The 23179-nt window shown below is 37.8% G+C and overlaps 1 protein-coding gene across 1 annotated transcript in view; it reads right to left on the bottom strand.

Moving 5' to 3' along the window:
* Positions 1–22410, bottom strand: part of DCN (decorin) — a 38793-nt gene extending 16383 nt beyond the window's left edge. Inside the window, exons 1-3 of the mRNA XM_030959418.1 lie at positions 22192–22410; positions 17869–18104; positions 2458–2570 (exon numbers count right to left, since the gene is read on the bottom strand). Coding sequence (XP_030815278.1) covers positions 2458–2570; positions 17869–18076 — 321 coding nt within the window. The 5' untranslated portion in view covers positions 18077–18104; positions 22192–22410. The remainder of the gene's footprint in view (positions 1–2457; positions 2571–17868; positions 18105–22191) is intronic.
* Positions 22411–23179: the final 769 nt, after the last annotated feature.

The raw sequence follows: 23179 nt of genomic DNA, 5'->3' as shown, positions 1-23179 counted from the left end.
AACAATACTACTGTCAATTTTGGTAAATCTTCTTGTTTTAGTAGAGTACAAAAAAGTTTAGTAAAGTTCAAGAAATTTTTGAACATCACACTGTCAACTGTGGCATTAACCCAAGCCATGTTTCTCTGGAAATAAGATTAAAAAGCACATACATTTTGTATATGTATCTCACACACTCATATATCTTTAAAATAAATGAGATCTGTCAACAACAATGCTTTTGAGTTTTACTTTCTAAAAACAATATTCCCTCTGAAAAATATTTAATTGAAAGTTGGGGAATGGGAATCGTTCCCAGATATTACACAGGAATATCCCTGCTGAGAGTAAAGATGGTGCCTAGTTACATAAATATACTGCATGACTAAATTATTTTTTTGGGGAGGAGATCATAGAATCACAGAATGGTTTGGGTTGGAAGGGGACCTTGAGAGAATCATTATTTGTTCTTGAGTAAATCCAGGAAAATTGAGGTTTGAAGGTTACACGTTAAAATCTTTGCTAATGTATGATTTCCAGGTGTCCCTAAGCATCTCCTGGGTACTTTTGTGAGTAAGCCAAAAAATAATTTATTCCCTAAGGTGTTATGTATTTAATTCACTATTAAATTGTATCTGTTGTAAAAAAAAAAAAGAAGAAACAAAAGGAAAAACAAAACAAAACAAAATAAAGAAAACCCCTTAGAGTTAAATTCAATGAGATAAAATAAGTTCGCAACAGCATAGCTCACAGCAGGTTGTGTAATTGAGACCTGGACCAAATGCCAAGTGGGTAGAAGTCACTGGGAGCAGTGATTTTCATCTGCAATACCATGCTCTGACTCATTTAATACATTGTCATGAAGAAGGATTGCCAAAAGATTAATTTCACTGATAAGAATTTTGTCTCTTTTAGCGCCTCATAGATAATCTTCACTGAAAACACAGGACTTCTTTCCAAGGTGGAAGAAAAACAAAGCAAATGGGCAGGAATTACAATGTCAAATCTGTCCTGTAGCCAAAGAAGGGAATTGAAAAGAAAAATCTGGGGAACAAATGATCTCATTCTTAAAGCTAGACTGCTGAAATGTGATGTGGAAGAACATGTTTTGTTGTCATTAGAGGTTATCTATGGAACTAGATCAACTATAGACACCTATGCTAAAATTAGATGAGATAAACCTCATCATGATCATGCAGATCCCTTCACTACAGACAGTCTGGAATTCATATTTTTTTTAAATTATCTTCTTGATGTTGCATTTAAACAAATACTTAAGATGGACTTTGGAAGAAATTAAAATAGGTAAAATTTTATAGGTTTTTTCCAAGTATGAGTGGTTGAATGTAGATTCTTGTTTGAAACAGTGATTCTTTGGGTGATTATATTGGCACTAGTTATGGATAAAAAATTGGGAGTTGGCTTCTTGTTTGTGAAAGAAAGAATAGAATAGAATAGAATAGAATAGAATAGAATAGAATAGAATAGAATAGAATAGAATAGAATAGAATAGAATAGAAATAGGCTGTAAAGAGCCAGGCAAGAAAAGCCAAATAAGATATTGTTTATAATAATAAAGGATCAAATGGAGGAATACAGAGAATAAAATGAGTTGTTGAAAGCCTAGAAAGTAATATTTTCAGGCATATGCCTGAATTAAGATATTAATTTTAAAGAGAGAAAGTAGCCTTTTTCTGCCCTGTAAAGAAAAATATTTCAACAAAATTTAGGCAGAAGTATGAGGTGTGCATTTTAAAATGTTGATAAAAACTATAGACAGGGAGGAGGACCTCAGACAGAGGAAAAAAAATAGAAACAGAGAGGAAGGTAGCTGTCTGATGGAAACTTGGAAAAGAAGAGGTGAAACAGAAAAAAAAATAGTCACAGAAACCAGGAAGGGAAATATTTCAGCAAAGAGGAAACCAGACAGAAGTGTTAGAAGAGACTGGCAGGTAAAGAAGGATGAGGATGGAGCTTTGCTGGGAGAAGGTTATTGCAAAAACAAAATTTCATTGTAGTGCAGGGGGCAGAAGAGTAATTTGGAAAGATTCTTGAATTAAAACTAGTACAGAATGTCTGCTGACAAACGTGGCACACAGAAATCTCTGTGAGCTCAGAGGTAGGAGGGGAAAGAGTACAGTAAGAAGTGAGTGAGGTGGCAGGGCTGAGATGGAAATAGCCAAGTAACTGTGCCAAAGAGACTGAGAACATAAATAAATATGGGAGAGGAGTTATGATGGGAGATCACTGGACTGAATGAACAGGAGACAGGTATGAAGAGCTGAAAAGAGCTGAGAAACTTCTGTAGTTTGGAAAGAAAACTTGCAAAAGAGAAATGGGGATAGAAATAAATAGGATGGGCTAGTGGAGGAAGATGACAAATGATTTAATCAGTTTTCCATAAAAAATGCATTACCAGGCCAAAACCACATTTTCTCCCCTTTTTGTTGGTAAATATCAGTTCATTTTTACACTTACATGAAGATTCTTCAGGTTCTTGAAATCTCCTTCTTTAATTTCAGTGATTTTGTTGTTCTGTAAATCCAACAGGGTTGTGTCCGGGGGAAGGTCTTTTGGCACCTTTTCCAGACCTAGTGACAGTGAAAAGAACAATTAACTTTGGAAGAAACTTTAAATAAGGGACAGTGCCTTTCTTAGTAGCATTTTTCTTTCAGTAAACACCATTTCTAGAACTAATTTCCTGAAGCAGCTTACGAAGACTTATTTGAAAGTGTTTCTGTCTCCAGCCAGTCAAAGAGAGTTTTATTTTGCTAAGTTGAACCAACATTTATTTATTCACATTTCCATTATGCCTTTTCTGAGAAAATATCTGAGGTATGGCTTGAAGCAAAGGATTCAGTTTAGGGAAATAATTTCTAACATGTTTTATTCCAATGAACTGTGTGAATAAAAAATCCTTTTGGACAGAGATATAGTATTTATTATTTTCACTGGGTGTTAGCTTCTGTAGACAGAGAACCTTTCCTACTTTTAGAAGGTACTAGGCTTTTTGAAGCAAGTATGATAGTTAATTATAATAATTTCCAGAAAAAATACAGTTTGTTTGACAGTAACTGAGTAAATTGCAGTAAAGTCCACCTTAAAAAAAAAACCCCAAACTACCAATTCACCTCCCCCCTTTTCTTTGAACTGAAACTATGTCCAAGTTTTCTGGAGAACAAATCTCTTGGTTTCACTACAACTGCCAAAAGAACATCAGACAGTTTAAATTAAAGACTCTCTTTGGGACTATTTTCTGAATAGCTGATATGTAAGTCTGATGAAGTCATGGAAATGAAATTATTTAGTGTTAAATAACACTTGCTTTACCCAGCTTTCCTTTCATACTGTGACTTGGAATCAAACAAATCTTTTACAGTCATTCTGATTTACCACAAAATTAAAAAGTTCTTTCTTAACTATCTTTTTTTTAACAAAATGTGAAATGGTAAATGAATAGTTGGTAGGAAAAAAATTTTGGACACTAATAAAGTCTCTATATGGGCATGTATCAGAAGTGGACGTCTCTGGGTAAAATTATCTTTTTACCAGTAAAAGTTTTAACTAGTATTCCTGAAGCTATATTTGAACCCTTCTGGGAAAGATCTCTCTGCAAGTATTTCCAGTGTCTCCTCAGAACGATGGTGAACTGCAAAATATTCTTCTCAGAGGAAAGATATATGTTATTTTTTAAACCTATACACTAATCCCAAGCATGGCATTGCAAACACAGTGGGATATGCTTCCCAGGGAAAAGCTGCTTTGCCCACCATGGCTGTTGAGATTCCATGCCTGGAGATACTCCAAAGTTGTCTGGATACAGCCCCAAGCAACCCCCTAAGCAAGGGAGTAGCCTAGACAGTCTCAAGAGCTGATGCCCAAATTCAGTTCTGTGATTCTGTGATACTTATTCTCATCAAAAATATGTTCTCACACACAGAATGTTGCTTTCTATGTCAAATTCTTGCTGTGTGTAGCAAAACTCCTTCTCTTTCAATCCTTTCTTAGAATATATGTGTGTATATGTAAAGAGAAAAGTATGGTAAGATAAAAAATATTAAAATATTTGGATCAGATTTTTATTAAAACTGAGTGCAAAAAAATTATCTGAGTTTTAATTACACCAGAATTCAAAAAGGTTTTAAAAAGCAGAATCATGTTGCCTGGTATGAACTAGTTAAATCTTCATAAACTGACACCAGCCAAAACTCACATCCCATCCTGTTTACCTTACTGATGTTCAGGGCACAAATATTTGATACAGATTAAGATTGTTCATATTACTAAAATAACTTTTCCTCATTTAGGCATGGACTTTGTTCTTACTTCAACAGTTGCAAAACCCTCATTACTTCCAGAAGTGTAGTACTAGAGTTCCAAATATATAAGAATATGATACTGTATAATTTGCATGTTGGTTGTCTTTGGACAGTTTCTGTCTTCAGTGAACAGGACTGATGTCAGCAACTATAAAATTCTTTCCCAAAAACTCTGCTTTTTCAAGACCATAATTTTGTTATAACTTCCTAAAATCCAGCAACTTTTCTAGCATTCTTCACATATTAAAAAAAAAAAAAAACCAAACTGAAGGGTTTAATTGTTTATATTCAAAGACTCAAAGTAGCATTAGTATGTTCTGGTTGTCAGCAGCACTTTTGTATTAGTAGGTTGGTACCTCTAATAAGGGTTATGGCAGACAGTAGGGTGCAAGAGCTATGCAGCCATGCTTTATGGGATGCCCTTGGAACACACTTTGTAAGAGCACCTGTGGAACATTTGGCTTGCCACTGAAGGGATAATTTGCCAGAGACTAAACTTCACCCACAACTTCCAGCTGTAATTTTCAGCTTCTAAAAGCTTAAGTGTTATTCATTAATATGGTAGAACTGATAATTTCTCAGAGCAATAAAGTTAGATTTTCATTGTTTCATATTATAAAGATAAGACAGATTTGATAATCAGAATTCCATTTCTGAAAATTATTTATAATATCATTTTCCTGTACTGTACTAGAAACTAGAAGGGTGTACAATACAATAACAGCTCTGCATGCAGAGTATAATTGCCACCACTTGAAGAGTTGAGTTTTTTTCGTTACCTATCCCACGCATATTGTAATGCATTTCCTGAAGCTGTTTTCTAAAATGTTTTCAAAACCAGCTATAGACATTATATTTCTTTTTTTTTTTTTTTATTGACTTGTGTGGGTTTTGAAGAGCAAAATGTAGATGAGTACAGGGTGCACACCAGCTGCTGTGGAGATCTTGCATTATGAGTGAAAGCAATTGAATACATCCTCCAGCTGAAACCTACATCATCTAAAGCTCTCCAGTGGAGGAGGAGTTTGTAAATGTGTGAACCTGGATGCTGACCTGCAAAATCATCATTTAAATAATTCAGTACTAAACCGCATTTGAGGTGTAAACCAGATCCACATCTACCTTGGCTTGTGCTTCAGCCTGCAGCTCCAGGTCTCTGTATAAGTTGATGAACCTCCAGAGAGATCCATGTAGGAGGAGCACTGGTGTAGTGCAAACTCATCCCTGTGCTGCAGGCTCCCAGCCTGGAGAGGAAAGCTTCAAACCTTTCTGGGCAACATCAGCCAGCTCAGATGAATGGGGGAGCCTGAACTGACATGACAGTCTGGCAGAGTTTAAATCAAATGGAGAAAATTGTAATCCCACTGGAAGCTCAGATGGCTCCTGGGATAGAATTATCCTGTCCCAGTGAGATTTTTTTGGTTCTTCTGTCTGGGAGACAGAAGTTTAGAGGGGAATTGTGGGCTGTCCTTACTACTCACTTCTGAGAGACTCAGGAGATGCCCGTGAACATCTGAAGCCATGTTGTACAGTGTGATCACACACCCACCTGCAGATGACTCCTGGTGAAATTTATGTCATGACAACCAAAAGAAAAACTGATGTCAGAAAATATCAATTGAGTTTCCTCTCCATCATTTTAAGAAAAGTATACAGAGATATTCCAGCTCTTGGCTGTGATGTTTTTATACACTAAAACTTGTTTCTTGAAAAACCATATGAAAATCTCTCATAGCAGTCTGAGTTTTTATGTCAATAATCAGTGCTACACAGTCTGGTATTCAACTTCCTGGAAGAATTTCAGGCTTCTAGTTCCTAAAATTAATTTATAATTGATAAAAAATTTAAACTTATCTGCCTTTCCAATGTTAAATTGAAAATACATATATACATATATCTATGTACTTTATACATATTTTATACGTATAAAATACATATATCTTCTTTTACATTTTGGTTGAATAAAACTCAGTTATTATTAAAGTTGATAAAAAATTAAAAAAATAAATTTATTCACAAATAAGATGAAATTATATAGCTCCACCCTTCCAAAGTTCTTGTTTACACTGATATTAAGAACATAAAGATTCTGGAAATAAAAGATATTTAATTAACCAGTTCATGTATCTTAGTCAAAATACCCTTTTGATTTGCACTAAAAAATTTCTTTGGGAGAAATCATTACTTCCTCATAGAAGCTCAACAGCCATCAGTTCCTGTAGCCTAGCTCAGATCTCTAATATCCCTTGTGAATTTTTATAAGCAGAAATTTCCTACTGTTCTGCATTGTCAACCTGGAGCAAACAATTGTTCCCACCTGTATACCTTTACCTGTGTAAAAATATATGCGTGTGATGAACAGAATAAGCCAGAGAACTACAAAATGGCAAAAAAAAAAAAAAAAGTGTAAGGAAGTTTGAATATTTCCTTTTCTTAGGATAAGATGAGCTTTCATTATTCATGACAGAATTTGTACACTTCCTTGCTACCCAACAGATTTTTGAGACAACGTGCACCATCAAAATTTATTCAATAAAATCCAGAATAATTGGATTGTTAACCAATTTCTTCCTCACACAAGAAAGACTCATCCACAGTCACCTTTGGTGGGGAGAGGTTACATGGACCAGGAATCTCTGCTTAGTGGGAGGTTGGAGAAGGTAAATTTGCAGAAATCAAGCTTGTCTCTGTGGGATCTCATCCTTGTAGCCTTTTGTCATCATTTCTTAAGCAAATGGCAGTGTCTGGCTGCTCAGCTGTGACAGCCTCACCTCCTGGAGAGGACAAAAGGCTGCTGGGTCTGGAGAGTTTATGAGATGAGCAATTAGGCAGAGAAGGGCCAAGACTAGTACAATTCACCCCTTGTTTGACCCCTGAGAGAGAATCAATCAGTGGTTAGCCACCTCCTGTATAGCACTGCACCAGCCCAGCTAGCACAGGCTGCTCTTTAGCCAGCCAAACAGGTGTGGGAGATGCAGCAGGAATTTGGGAATAGTGTGAGGATGTTATGGGTTTTGGTGTACACAGCAGGCTTTATGAGTTCTGCTGCTGAAGGAATAACCTGCTCAGCTACAGGAGCTGAGATCAAGTGGCCATGGAATCTTTCAAACCACAAAGGAGAAGGGAGAATTTTGAACCCTCCTGGCTGTGCAGAGGTTTCAGTCCACTGCTCCAGCTTGTCGGCAGCGAGAGCCACAAGTTAGTCTGTGTCTTGGCATGGAGCCACATTTCTGCTGAAGCCATACGACTGTGCAAAAAAGGAATGCAAGATTTATGGGGCCAGCAAGGGAGACCAAGCAAGTAGAAGTCTGAGTCTGCAGCCCAGAGATGAGGACGCTTTCCTGACAATTGCATCTTTCCCACACTGAGACCACAAAGTCTAAGTCACAAATATGTGAACAGTGACAGTGATAAACAACTTTTACAATTTTGTGGTTTGATTTTTTTTTGCTGTCTTTAGGGTATTTTGGTAGATTTTTCCTTCACCTATCCATTTTACAGGCAGCAGGGATGGGGCTTATTCCTCTGAATAAACCTTTGCTTTCCCAGCTGGAGAGCACGGGCCAAAAGGCAGAGAGACATCTGAAGGCTCTAGCTCAGATACATGTGTTACTACATTGCAACATTTACGATTATTATCACAGGGGCCATAAAATGGGGCTCGTTTCAAGACTCTCTCAGTTTCCGCAAGCAGCTGCTGCCAGCTGAGGAATTTGGACTGAGCTCTGTGTAATTCCCAGCCGTGATCACCAGTGGCTGCTCTCCCAGTGGAGGCAGCCTCTCCAGCAGCTGCCTGGGCTGTCTCTGCTCTCTGCTGTGTGCTCTCCTTGCTCCGAGCCCAGCTTTGCTGCATCCCACTGACGGGCAGCAATCCTCCCGGGGTGAATGACCTTAGCCATGCCCTGAGTGGACTCTGGGGCAAACGAGGCGAAAGGCAAGTTTACAGGGTCAGGATACTTAGTCACGGAAAAATAACTGGATCCAAGGACTGCTTTCTGGAAGGATGGCAAGGAACTGCTTTGAATGCTTTGACTTAGAAAAGTTTACTGATATTTTCCCAGGCAATGTGCTACAGTATTTACTGGAAATTTGTTCTCTATTGTGTGGGATTTGCAAATAGGAGTAATTTCATTATTTGCATCCATGAAATAAGAAACAATTGTCTTTTTCTACAGAAAAGTATCCATGGCCTCCTTCTCTCTCCCACTTTCAAACTTAAAGTTTCTTCTCTATTTTCTCCACTCTTGCTATTAAATCAGCAGTAATAGGTTTTTTGGGTTTTTTTTCCTAACAGATATAAAAACCACTATGGAATGCATAAGGTTCTTAAAATATATCTTCTTGAAAATGATTCACAACCGTTTTTTAGATACTTTTCCTGTTCAACAGTCTGAAAGTCTCATAAGATCCATTTTAGGGTTATTTTTATCACGGATTATTGGTTTTGTATATGTCTGACCCTTCCCATAGGAAAGAACAAGAAAACAAACTCCATTCCCTGCTGAGATGGCCCCTCACAAGGGTAGACCTACTGACCTATTACTATATGAAGTATTTTTTCCCCCCTAAACACTTATAACACTGCTTCCCAGAACAGAGTGAGAAACACAGAAAAATGGAAATGAGGTCACACACACTGTGATCAAATGCATAGTTCTCCACTATGATAGTGCTAATAATTGTAAAAGCCCTAGCAAAGGTGTAAAAGTGAATGCATGGCTTTCTCTGCTCTTTTCCACCTCCACCCACTCTGAGTGAACACATATTTCAAAGCATAACGAATATTGCAAGGCACAGCTGTTATGAATTATTTTTCATTGCTAGTCACATTTTTGGTACAGATAGAGTTTTTCTCCTGGCTCCCAAAATTAATACCTAAGAGTAATAATACATTTTTGAAGCTAAAATTCATGCAACTTCTACTTCTGACTTTTAATTACAATGGTCTCCAATGTATATGCCTTCTGAAGAACACGAGCATTTTAGATAAGCATAAAAATATTCTGAAATAATCTTTAGACTTCAGGGATTAAGACATTAAGTGAAATAAAAATCAAGTATTATGAGTTTTCTAGTTAACTCCTAGAATCATCAGCTTTACATTTCCCACTGCTGTGGTTGCAGATATAAAACATACCATCAGAAAGCAGCAACTGACCCGTGTGATTTGTGCAATCTGCCAGCACCATGTGTGTAATGGCTTTACTCAAAGTGGATGCAAGGCAGATGTGCTATCTACGAGTGCTCATGCAGTAAGGTGAAACATTTAGTCCTCCAGCAGACATAAGAGAGCATTTCAGTGACTTAGAAAAGTGAGCATTATATAGCAAATTATGTTTTGAATGACCCTTTGGAGTAATGCAATTTGCTGTTTACGTCTGCTGCAGTTTAAGTTAGCAACAGGCAACAGATGACAATTTGAGGATAGTTCCCTCAATTTTTACTTTGGGATTTACCAGAACTGGCTCTAACATAATGTCATAAGCAATCATTTGGGGGAGGTCTTCTCTGGTTTCAAGTAAACTTATCCCTTCCTGTTCTGACCACATGGTCATTACACAGCCCTAGTTTATAACCTGAGGGCAGAGATATGTTCCTGGTTATTTCAGGTACTTCTAAACATAACACAGCCACTTCTCATAAGTGCTTTAGAATTGTTGTCATGCAATCATAAAAAGGAAGAAGCTGCTGTGGTCATGTCTGCACACGGTGAACAAACAAATTTTGGAAGAGAATTTTCTGACTGAATTAGGAAATCAACAGACCTGCTAGTTCCTTCTTTCTACTAAAGGGTGTTATATATACCCTTGTAACTCCTAGACATATTTGCTTTGTAACTCCCTTTATTTTATCACGCATTTAGTTATAGAGGTTCCCCAGGTCTTGTGTAACTCTACCAGTCATCTCCAGCCCAGAAGATGTAACGTCTCTGCCACAGAGTGAAAGAATAAAGAAGAGAAAGTAAATTTTATCCCCTAATCCTGAAAACATTAGGATTTTAATTCAGTTCTTTGCTTTTGCTCCTATATCTCTTAGGTAGAGATATTCAGCAATGGGTTTGATTATTGCGCCACTACAGACACTTTTCTTCCATGTCGCCCTAAAATATTAATTCATTGACAAACTCTTTAGTTTCTGAGGTCCACTCTGGAGCAGTAGAAGGGAAAATATGTACTCTAGCATAGAAACTGAAATCATTCTAGGCTTTCACATTTTAGGTGGTAGAGGAGGTGCAAGCAGAAACTGGTTCTGGGATGCCTTATTGCACATCTTTGTTTTGCTAGTGTTGTATTACAGGACCACACTGTAGCCCCATTTACACTTGAACATGTTTTAAAAGCTGTGACATTTCTATAATAATTTGTCCATTTGGGTTTTTTGCCATTAAGTCCTTAAAGTTGCCATTAGGTGGGCAGAAGCAGTACCTCCCTTTCACTGCTATTTGTAAAATATAGTTATTACATTCTGTTTCTTATTAAAATTAAAACTGTAAGCATCCTCTCCTTAACGGATTTTTGTAGAAACTAAAAACACTCCAAGTATGTCCCAGGTAATAAACAAAAAGATCATATGGGATTCCTTCTTGGATGCTCCCTCATATGAGTACACATGCAGAGAGTACATCAATTCTTTAAGTACTGCTTTTCCCCTTTTTCAATTCCTATTGACTGCATGTGAGGTTTGCAGTAGAGTTGCCTATATAGAAAATTGAACCTTACTAAAATCAGGGTCATTTTTAGAGAGCTGTTTGAATCTTGTAATTGGTTCCATAAGCTGAAAACTGCAACACAAATCTTTTATTTTTTTCCCTCCCTAAACTCCCATGCAGGCATGTTCTTGAGATCTCTGTGTTTTGGTGTTTATTTTTTCCACCTTTGTCTTTGCAGAGAAGCCCAATAGCAAGTTCTATTCCTTTATTCAGCCTGGAGAAGAGGAGACTGAGGGAGGACCTCATTGCAATTTACAACTTCCTCATGATGGGAAGAGGAGGGGCAGGCACTGATCTCCTTTCTGTGGTGATCAGTGACAGGACCCGAGGGAATGGCCTGAAGTTGTGTTAGGGGAAGTTTGGACTGGATATTTAAGAAAGGTTCTTCACACAGAGGGTGTTTGGGCACTGGCACAGGCTCCACAGGGAAGGGGTCACAGCACCAGCCTGGCAGAGCTCAAGAATAGCTTGGCAACACTCTCAGGCACATGGTGTGAATCCTGGGGCTGTTCTCTGCAGGGCCAGGAGCTGGACTTTGACGATCCTGATGAGCCCCTTGCAACTCAGAATATTCTGTTATTCTGTGATTATCTATCTACTTTGCTTTCACAGTGTAAAGGACAAGAGTGCTCTGTGTAAGCATATTAAATACAATACAGCCAAAGAGACATATAATTCCAGCATTTGTCAATATTTTTTTGTCAGGGCAGACATGGAAAACAGGATGAATACATTTTAAGAAATGACAATATAGTTTGAAGAGTACAGTTTTTGATTTGAACTTTAGGAAAATACTAAAATATATTCAGAAAAAAAATATTTTCCTGTAACCTGATTATCTTCTTTTGGACCACTTCCTTTTAAACAAAGATTCAAGGCACATGTAAAGCAAAATATAGACCACTAAGTCCAATTTTTATAAGGCTGGGAGACTCCAATCTGGGTTTGAAACTGGTGTTTTGAAAGTCTGCTTAAAATTAGATTTACAAAATACCATGGTAACTGGACTGTGTGAACAGAGTTTTTCTGGAGAGCTGGGTGCCGATAGCAGAAGTTTCTTGCTGTTATCATTGGTTATCATTCACACAGGATATGATTTCCTAGATCTCCTCCCTGTTGCTATGGGTTCTCAGTGAACACTGGGAAGGAGCTTTTTATCTCTTCTTTGGCTGGGAACCCTCCACAATTAAATACCAGAAGCCTTTTGTTGTGAAAACACAGGTATTTTTAAAATAGCTATATCTCTTACCAAGTAACACTCCCTACAAATGTGTTAAGAACATAACACACATACCAGTCATACCTGTTAGTCCATAATGCTAGGTCATGTAAGGAATGATTATTTAGCATATTTTAAACATTATAATCACCTATAATCACTTTTAATTTACTCACATTTTACTAGCTATCTATTAGCTATTTATTTTTGCATTGGAAGATTTTAGAAATGAACAACTGTGACAGACCAAGCCAGAAAACAGTCACTTCTTGCATCACTTAGACTTGGCAGTCTGCATTTCCATTCCTGCCACCAGGTTTTCATAAATGACATTTCCGAGTGTGAAGCAAGTAAACATATCTAAAAAAACTTAGACCCAAAAAAGAAAACATACAAAGCTGGTCACTGTTACCTTGGAGTAAGCAGTAAATAAGGAAGGGATGTACTTAGAGGATGGCTTAATTTTCATCTAGGATCATGTTTATCAGCTGAAACTGGAACATCAGTAATTCAGGTGGTGGTGCAAGAAGGCCTGTCTTTTACTGTCATACTGGCAAAGATAATGGCTTTTGTTAATATAAAGTAGTCTACATCCAGGCCAATATTTTTTTTTCTTGACAATTTTTCCAGAGCATTTTCTAATTATTGGGTTCTTTGTTTAATAATTTTTCAGAATGTACTGAGCACAGGGCTTTAATTCATGTTTTTTAACTTCCGAAGCATCCCCAAAATTGTATCAAAACAGAGTATATACAAAAAAATTAATAATCCATGCCAAATTTATAACTAAACAAAGATGGCAATGTGGGTTTATTTTTCCTTGCCTTAATTTTAAAAAACATAACTTCATTAATCTGAAAGTAAGTTTTATAACCTCCAGTGGTCATTGCCCTGTCTTGGCATTTCTGTTCTCCAAGAGGGATATTTCCATCACTGACATCCACCTTAGACAGGATGAACCCCTGCATGGGTAGCCTAACTCACCCAATGACTATGAAAGAAAAGCAGACCACTCTCAGATCCTTAACACCCTATAATAATTCCTATAGATCCTCCAGTCTGACCTCCAACACTTTAAGAGTGTTCCAACTCACCCAGTCAGCATGTGGAATGCCCAATGGCTTGTGCTTGCTGACAGCCTAAGTTATGTTGGGCTAAAGGATGTCAGTTTTAAGGCCAGAGTCTTGTGATGTAGATGCTATTCTCAGTACAAGTTACAGAATACTTTCCCAGATTTCATGGCTCTTTTTAATAATAATAACTTGGTAAATGATCCAGTTCTAGGAAGCCAGGGGATTTCATGAGAATATCAGTTTCTATTAAACATAAAAAAGAGTAAGACTTTAATCTTTATTGTAAAAAAAAAAAAAGAAAGAAAAACCAAAAAAACCCACATAAAAATGGAATAACTTGTCCTAAAGGCCCATCAGTGATGATGTAAATTCACAAAAACTTTTTTATTTAAAAATTGTATTTGTTAATGCCTGGCCACTTAAGAATCCGTGCTTTCTTTTGCATGTTTATTTACCTATAGGATTTTGAGCTAAGCATTTAACCTTAAAGATTATGTTTCAAAACAAGGTATATTGCAAAGGAGATAATTTCCTTTGTTATGAAAAATGAGGTTCTCACATGAAGTCAAAATAAGAAAATGGTTGTTCAGATATTTCTGGAAGATTTCTTACAGTGAGATAAATTATCTTTTGCCAACAAATAAATTGCCATGTTACGATGGTTCAAGTGTTGAAGAGCCATCAGTTGATATATTGAGACACTCTATTTGTTCAGATAAACTGCCTCATGTTACCCATAATAATTACTGATAATACTTTACAGATCTGTGAACCTTTCATCTCCTGATCTCAAAGTGCTTTTCAAACACACCCTCCAGCATCCGTCCTGAGCTCTAATGTGCTCAACTTTATATAAGCTGGAGAAACTCTGCATTTCTGAGCTGTGGCCAAAATTTGAATTTTAGCTGTAATACCACTTGATCTTTGTTTGCTGACACATCTCTCTTGCACACCTTTAGGAAACCACAAAACCTCCATGGATACTCCCAGTGACACAGATGGACAGACCCCCACTATATCTTGTAACTCTCCAAGGAGGGCAATCTCATTGCATCCTGTATAGAGACACTGCTCATTTAGAAGGGGCTGCCAGACTTATCTGAAGGTGGAAGAAAGCTCTGACCACCACGTCTGAGTGTGCTTATGAAGCATTCTGCATCTGCTGCAGGGATGAGTAATCACACATGCATCCTCCTGCCGACCAGGGCTCTCTGGGATGAACTTTACTTGAGAGTCCCTTTGGGAGGATGAGACTTTAAATGGAACTGTTAATCCTTGCTGGGGTTTCTGAGAGGCATCTTTGCCTGCCCAGATGATTGCACATCTTTCCTGTACGTATTACTTTAGAACAGGAAAAGTGGCCTCTGAGCAGCTACATCAGTTATTCCTCACCTGAACTGTGCTCTAATAAGGATGTCTGTGATTCCTGTGGAAAGTCTGGATGTAACATAGCAATGCCTCATACTGAAGCATGATCAAAAAGTGAACCTGTGGATCCCTTTTAACAACAGGAGGTAGATTAATAAAAGGCAGCACTCTTATAAAGATAGCACAGTGGCCTTCCTTGATAAGATCCTTGAGCCTGTTCACAAAGGTAATACATCTCATGAAATATAGGCAATGGGGTTCTGCTTTTGATCCATCAATGACCAAATATCAGAAAGAATTCTTTTTCAGGATGTGAGAAGGCAGCATTATCCTTCTTGTCAACTCAGCTCTTGGCTGGGAAGCAAAATTAATTAATTTGTAGGTATGTGTTTAGGAAGATGTGACTGAAGTTTAAGACTATAGGAATGCAAAAATTCAGCTGACAAGAGTGTAATTGGACCACTGGACATTTTTGTTCACTGTTTTTATTGAACTTGTATTTTATTTTTTTTGCTATTTCCATCCAGTGCTCGTGAGAAAAGGGGCAAACCTGATCTCTGGACTCTGGATTCAGTAGTTCTCCTGTGGTTTATTCACATAATAAGATGGTTGGTTTTTTCCTTATGAAGAATCTACAAATAGCAAATGCCCATTTAGGCACAAAAGAAACAGGCTGAGGAAGAGGAAATGTCTCCATATGTTGCCCATGTTAGGGTCCTCCAGCTGCCTTGCTTGGTATGTCCCCTGAACCCATGGGCTCATGGCTGTAAACACTCCTTCCATGCCAGAGAGTGAGTGGGGGAAAGGATCCTGATTCAGGTTTCAACTTTCCTTTGTGAAAATTTGTTTAGGAAGGTCTTAATATGTCCTTGTGAGGACCCTTGTTATTGCCTGAAATTTTTCTTCAACTAGTATCCATGGGACTAGACGACTAAATTTGATAATTTTGGAGGACGGATGTAGCTAATTTTATTGGGTTGGAAAAACCCAGAGCCGAAGGGAGAGGCGGGCCAGGAGCACAGGTTAATAGGGAGGCAGAACTGTCACTGCTAGTTTCATGCCTTCTGTGTGCAAATTGCGTTCCTGATCCCTGAAACACGAGCGTCCTTCATCCCACAGCTCAGGAGCGTGCGAGGTCATCCCCACAGTTTGCAGCAAAAGGCCAACAACTGCCTTTTCTCAAGTCAGTAGGTAAATATGATTTGCCTGGGTGTGTCACACAGAAGTGAATTCAGAAGAGTAGAGGGCAGGTTTGCCTGCGATCAGGTGGCACACAGCTCTCCTGTCCCTGCTTGCAGGGCAGCCAGCAGCCCTGGGTCTCCTGAGCCTCCCATCTGGGCCATGTCCCATCAGGGGCTGGGACAAAGGTGGTTGAAACTTAATGCCAGGGCTGGCACTGCTTGATAAATACTTCCTTGAGCTCTGCCAGGGAAATATTATTTATTTATTTTTCAGGGCTGCTTATTTTGAGCCCAGGGAGATCTCTTTTCCTTTGCACCCAAGGGCTGGATGTTATCAGCCTAGCTGATCCAAAAGCACAATCTTTTCATTGCATGATATGCAGCATGTGGGTTTAAAGAAAGCTCAAAATATATCTCTTTTTTTCACCCCACTTGAAATTATCTGTGAAACCCTGACCTGGGGCATTAATTGCTGTATTTCTGAGTCTCCTTGTCAGTATGGGACTCTACTAACCCAGAAGTAACTTATGCAATGTGTGTGTGAAGAAGTGCATGACTGCAGGAGCAAGTACAGGAGCAAATGGCCCTTGTGTGAATGTCTCTACTTTTTCACCAAGTGAAAGCTCATTACATTCTGCAGAATTGAAGCAGACTGAGAACAAGTTCGCTAAATAACTTAAATTCCATCAGCATTACTAAGTGTAACAACAATAAAACCTAAGACTTCCATGGCATGTGGAGCCCTCCTCACCACTCCCCACTCCATGTTTACTCACTCTGGCACCTAAATGGTAAAAAAAAACCCCATATTTCAAGAGGGACAGTACTGTGGAAGCTTTCTGAAAGTATGGCTAAGTTAGCCCACTCTTTTGTGCAGCTTGGCTTGCATTGTTCACTGGGTCTTTGCCAAACATATCCGTTGCAAAATTACGAGGTTCAGTTTAATAAATTCACAAAAGTTTACAGGGGTGTAGCTAAAGCTTCCCCTCCTTTCTGTAATTATACAACCCCTCAATACAATGAGACGCAGGTCCTAATTGGTGGATTTGTGCCATGATTTACAGTAATTATCAAAGCCAATGTCATAACAAGAAAATAGAAACACCCAGCTATACATTTAAAGAGCTAGGATGACTAAAAGAAAAAAAAAGCTCGATAAAATCATGAGAAGCTATTTGTCTGTTTTCTTGTGAGAAAAAACAACTCTAATTGATTTTCTGCACTGTACACGAACTAAGACTGAATTATACTGGTTTAAATTAAGACCAGTCTCACTGAAGTCAACTTCATTACTTGAGACTTTTCTGCATGGAAAAGCCAAATGATGGCAGACATGGCTTCATATCCTGCTACTCTGACTCTGCACACAAGCCCCTCCCTTACATTAGGGAGTGAGGAGAGTTTGTGAGAAATGTTCTCATGGTTTCAGCTTATATAGTGGCTCAGAAAGATATTTAATAAGGAATTCCATGCTGTGTTCATTATTTTGGTGTGTTTCCAAGCTCTTTATTCCAAAAAGCTGGTTCCAGGATATATGATTCAGTTGCTTATTTCATGCTTATATATTCCTATGGAAATGGCATGACTTCTATGTTGAGGTACTAGACAGTATGATTAAAGGTGTTGGACCTTGGACCACACAATTTAGAACCTTCTAAAATATTTCCATCCCCACATCTGACCTCACTGGGCTTATTTAATATTAATCTGAAGGAATACTTTGAAAAGTTATTTTCTCTGCAAGAGAAATCTGTGGCATTTCAAAGAACAAATGAAATGCACACATTCAAAATATACATTTAAAAAAATCAAAACATCCTCCATGGTCACAACAAATGCTCATCTTTCCAGGGCTTTGTGGCCTACTTTGTAGAGGAAATTCTGGTTAAGTGCAGCTGTAGCATATTTCTTTGCAAAAAGCCAGTCAGGGAGTGACAGTCCATGGCAGCCTCACCCTCCCAGCTGCTAGCCCGTGGCTGGAGTGTGGGCACAGAGCCTCTGAAGGTGCTCTTGGGCTTACCTAGGTCAGAGCACTGCACCACGCGAAGATGGCACTGGCAGCGGAAGGGGCACACGGGCCCGAAGCCGGATATGACGGGATCATCCGTTGGAGCCATGTCGGCCGAGCCCTCGTCCTCCAGCATAAAGTCAAAGAGGCCCTGCTGGTGGAATGGCTTGGCCAAGCATGCTGGCAGCAGGAGCACAAGGAGCAGAGCCAGCCTCCTCATGGCTCAGTTCATGGACGCCCAGCAGAACCTAGGATTCAAAGCAGTGCATTAACAACAAAAGTAGCAGTTTCCCAAAGCTGCACAGTTCCTCCCGAAGGAGGTCCAGCACATCCACCAATTGCATAACTGTTCCTTTCAATAAAAGAGAACTGAATTGTAAAAATAGGACAGTTATGTGATAGGAGTCTGGTAGCTGCTTGTCAATAGGCCTTTTTTCCTTTTTTTTTTTTCAGAGCAGTTTGAAGGCAACAGTAAACACATCTGTTTGCATATTTAGAGTAATATTTTTTAGGAATAGGCAGCGCTGTCAACTTTGTTATGCAAAAGAGTCAAAGCAATAAGCCACATTTTCCATGTGCCTCTTTTCTGCCAACGTAACAGTCTATTTGATTTCATTAGCATTTATTTAATAGCAATGGGTTTGACCCTGGGGACAAGCCTGAGGTTCCCAAACTCACTGTAGTTCAGTATTTCATGTCTTGAGAAATATTTTTAAGTGTCAGCTTGCTGTGTGTTTTAAATTATAGCCTAGTAAAACTGACTGAGAAAGAGTAGGATTTAGTGACAGGGTGGAAAGTGAGGGGAAGATCTTTAGTTTTTTAAAGGCACTATACTTCTTTCCTAGTTCAAACAGCATAATAAAATGGAATACAATGTTGTGTTATATTGAATATTCTTGGCTTTCTTTCTAAATTTTGACATCCACCCTGAGAATCCTCTGCTTTGCACTGCATAAGCATTTGAATTGATGCTTTCAGTGTGCACACTTTCTAATAGGACTTCAGGGCTTCATTCTGCAGACTTTCATGGTCAGGAGGAACTTTTACAAGTATTGCCATAGATATTAACAAGAAAAACTCTTAAACACATGTTCTCAGGACTCAGGCCTAGATGCATTGCAACACACTCTAGCTTGTGCTACCTGTCTTGTTGTCCATTAAGGAGGAATTGCGCAACTGTTTGCAGGCTTTGTACCAAAGCTGTAAAGAACAGCTAATTTTTTGAATATTATTTCCTTTTACTGTGTATTTTACAAAATACAGTTCATACTTTATTGATTTTAATTGATTTTAAACCCCCCCCACAAAACCCCCTCCCCAAAATAAACCAAACCAAACCAAACCAAACAAAACAAAAAAACCAAACAAACAAAAAAAACACACTCCAAAACCACCAAAAACACCAAAATCAAATCTGCCTTCAAATTGCCTAGTGACACAAAGGGAAACTTGTCATTTATATATAAGCTTTTTCTTAAAATGGATGGCGTAGTCCTAAATGCAGATGCTGCTCTTTGTAATGAAAGCAAAAATGTCCACTTGCATCTTCAGGTCAATATCTTAGAAACACTTTGCCTGGGTGCTAGCTGGGATTATTTCTTTTTCTAGAAAAAGTTATCTAACATCTTGGGGTGTGGTAGAGCATTTTTCAACTCCATATTTATTGTTGGATAAAAAACTGGGATAGGCAGAAGGGGAGGACTGTCTCCTTCTCTACTTTGACATATGGAACCTACCAGATAGATGACAAGAATGAACAGATGATATTAGGTGAGAGTAGTTTACTGAAGCCTGCCTTTCTAACATACTACCACCAGGTACTCTAAAAGGAATAGTTAGTGTTAAGAAAAAAGCTGAAAATATAAAAAAGCCAAGAAACTGGGTTTAGATACAATTTATGTTGTGTCTCAGTTCATTTTCCTTTATGAATTTCTACCTACAGGTACCAAGAATACATTTCTCCAGAAACCTTTAGGTCTGTTTCTTGAGAAGATGATTAGGTTGCCTAATAAAATATGCTGGTGTCTTAAAATCATAGCCTATATTCCTGTGATCTACCTGACAGGAAGACATGTATCTACTATCTTCAGACACCCCAAAGACTTCAAAGTGAAAACACATGCAGTAAAACATTGCTTATGTTGTCTCTTTCAGGGACATATTTATTTTCTTAGTTGAACAGGAAAGTACTTCTGTTCCTGGAACAGACACCTTACTGACTGCATGTGCTGAGGGGGATCACAGACCCCAACATCAGCTGGAGAGTTTTTAGTATGTCCTGTCAGCCAGAGCTGTGTAAACTCATGACATGTAGCAGGGGCAGGCTGTGTCCCCATGTGGATCATCCTCCTGCCCTGGCTCCCCCCTGACACTGGGGCTGTGTCCCTTTCCCTCCAACACCCCTGCCAGTGCAGGCAGAGTGCTCAGGGACATGTCAGGGTGTCACAGCAAAGTGCTGTTAATGCATGGCAGTGAGCTGTTACCAGGGTTTCATCTAAAACATGATTTTTGAAAGAGTAATCATCACGTGCAAATTATTGTAAAATAACAATGCAATTTATTAATAATCTCAAATGAGAAGAAAAATTTGCTAAACCATCACCATTCACCACAATAAATTGCTTTGTGAAAATGACCAATAAAACATTTCCCCAGTACAAATTAATTTTCAGAATATATATTAACAACAATAAAAATTGGGAATGCTGCACACTAATCCTTGAATGGCAGTGGCAGTCAGGACCTTTAAAGACCATCCTCAGTCTTTTTTTTATGTATTAATAGGTTTTTAAAACATTTTAAAATATTTAAAACTTTTTATTCCCTGTCAGGGTCACTGCTGAAGTACCACCCATCCCAAGAATGCACAATCAGGATCTTATCCTGGAGTTTAATTACTACCATTCAGAAAAGCCAAAAAAGAAAAACAAATGCAAAGGCACTTTGGAAGTGTCTTCACACTTTGCTTCTTATTCACATTAATATTGATGACTTCATTTATCTCAGTTAAACCCTGTAGCAGGCCTTTCCTTTGGTCCCTGTTTTGTAAAAACTTTGATGAAACCAGAAAGAGCTGGCTATAAAGGAAAACTGTAGGACAACAAAGGATATCAAGTATATAATCTGAGGATACAGCAGAGAAAACAGCAGACACATTAATCAGGATATAGGAACAGATCTCTTCAGGCATATATGCATCCATTCTGCAGACACATGTATCTGTTCCTATTGTTTGCATGTGTAATTAAACATAAATAAAAGATATACACAAAGCTGTGCGACCAAGAAATGTTTACACTTCACTTACAAAAAAAAGAGTAGGGAGAACAAAAAAAATCTGAATTCTTTGACAAAATATTTATGTCTGCAGGATAGAAGTGTTTAAAATTCCTTTAATTATGTGTTTACAATGAAGAAGAGTTTTCCACAAGCGGAGGAAACTATACCATAGGCTTGGCCACATTTCGTTTTAAAATACCACTGAAAATATGCTCCATCAGTTCACGTCACCACTCTATTGGTGGTCTTCTTGTCAGTTTACCTTAATATTAAGGTTAAATTATTAGTTCACCTACTGTCAGAAATCTCTCAAAATTCCACAAAGACAAGCTAAACAATATTTTCTAGTTTCAAAAAATTCCCCTCCATTTTATGTTTTGCCCATTTTGTGCAATAGAGTCTATATATGCAAACATAGGAGTTAGATGTTTTAGAGAATAAAACTCTGCTAACAGGAGTTTCAACTGCATGAGTTTTCTTTTCTACTATTTCATTCATAAGAACTTTCTTTAATCATGATTCCCTTGTTTGTACCCTGTAACACAGCACTTTCTAACATTACAAAGGCATACGCAGAGCCCGTTTAACTTACTACTATGCTTTTTTTTTCTCTGAAATTGAAATTATATTCATCAGTGTCTGAAAAATATATGAAGAAACACAGGAGAAAGAAATCACAGAGTGCAGTTTAAAGCAGAAATGTAAGCATACACACATTTTTTACACTCTCTATATCACCGATTCTAAACACTGGATTGCAGAGAATATACTGCTGTAAAAGTTTACAGCAAAGAAAAAGAAAGGACTGCAGCAGTGCTTATACAAATCAAAACAAGAGACAGAACAGTCAAATAAACAGTAGGAAATCTGTACAGTCTTTGAGAATGTATTCTCATGTTTCCAAGAAACAAAAGAGCTGCATAGAAAACTTAACATTATTAAACATTTAGGAGGATTTTTAACTTGCTTCTTTTAAAATTCAAATAGTTCTTGCCATAGACTTGCCCGAAGTTCTATTAGTGCAGCATAGTTCAAGAGAATTACTAAAAATCGTACCTTTTAATCCAGGGATTTGCAACAGGAGCTCTCAAAGCTGAGATGTAATTAAACTAAATATTCAACCCAGGCAGAAGGCTTTGCAGGTGTGGAAAGGAGGAGGGGGTAAATTCAGCTCAGTGACTGTCACTTGGTGGAAAACCCTCCTGCTTCTATTCCATAGCACAGTTAAAAAATGTTTCTCTCAATGAACACAATCCAGGCTGACACCCACATTAGATCATATGGTAATGATACGTCTTCTGTATTGCAGCCAGAAACTTTATCTGCTCTTTTGCTTTCTTTTCCTCCTTTTTCCTTTTCATTTGCTTTATTTCTCTTTCATCTGTTTACAATCCCAAACTACTTGCACATTATCAGACAAATTCTTAGCTGTAATTCATCCTACTTACTTTATTTATGTCCCTACAACATGTATTTAGGAAGTTTTCTTGGTTTTAACTACAGGGAGTTTTACGATTCATTAATGAAAAAAATGTTTAGCTCTCCCTCTTGTTTATAGTATTTGGAAATCAAGGAAATTATATAAAATTAATCTTTGAGTTAGGCAAACTAGAGATTAGTATCAGAAGAAAAGGGTTAGCTTTGAGTAAAACTATTTAAACAGATATCAACCTGCCTTTGCTTATGCTATAATCATTGTCAAACTAAGTAGTATATAGTTTAATACATTATTATCTTGTCTAATAATAGAGTTTGCATGTATTTTTTAAAATGACAGCATGCTTTTGATATATAGGAAAATCATGTTTTAATTAGTAAAATGATTCTAACATTTGTGGTTAGAGCTGCTTTATATAAACTTTGCTTTTTTTTTTTTTTTTTCCTTTGCTGCCTTCTCACCAGGACAGCAAAACAGAGGGGAAATTAGCTTTAACTGTTTGGGTTTTGTGTTGGGGGTTTATTGTATATTTTAATTTTTTTAGTGGGTTTTTTTTTTTGGTCAGTTAGGGTTTTTTAAGAGACAGATGATAATTTTTTTAAAATA

The sequence above is a fragment of the Camarhynchus parvulus genome, chromosome 1A (genome assembly GCF_901933205.1).
Source record: "Camarhynchus parvulus chromosome 1A, STF_HiC, whole genome shotgun sequence".
Classification (NCBI taxonomy): domain Eukaryota; kingdom Metazoa; phylum Chordata; class Aves; order Passeriformes; family Thraupidae; genus Camarhynchus; species Camarhynchus parvulus.
Note: the sequence above shows the minus strand (reverse complement) of the source record. Positions and strands in the feature narration are given on the sequence as shown.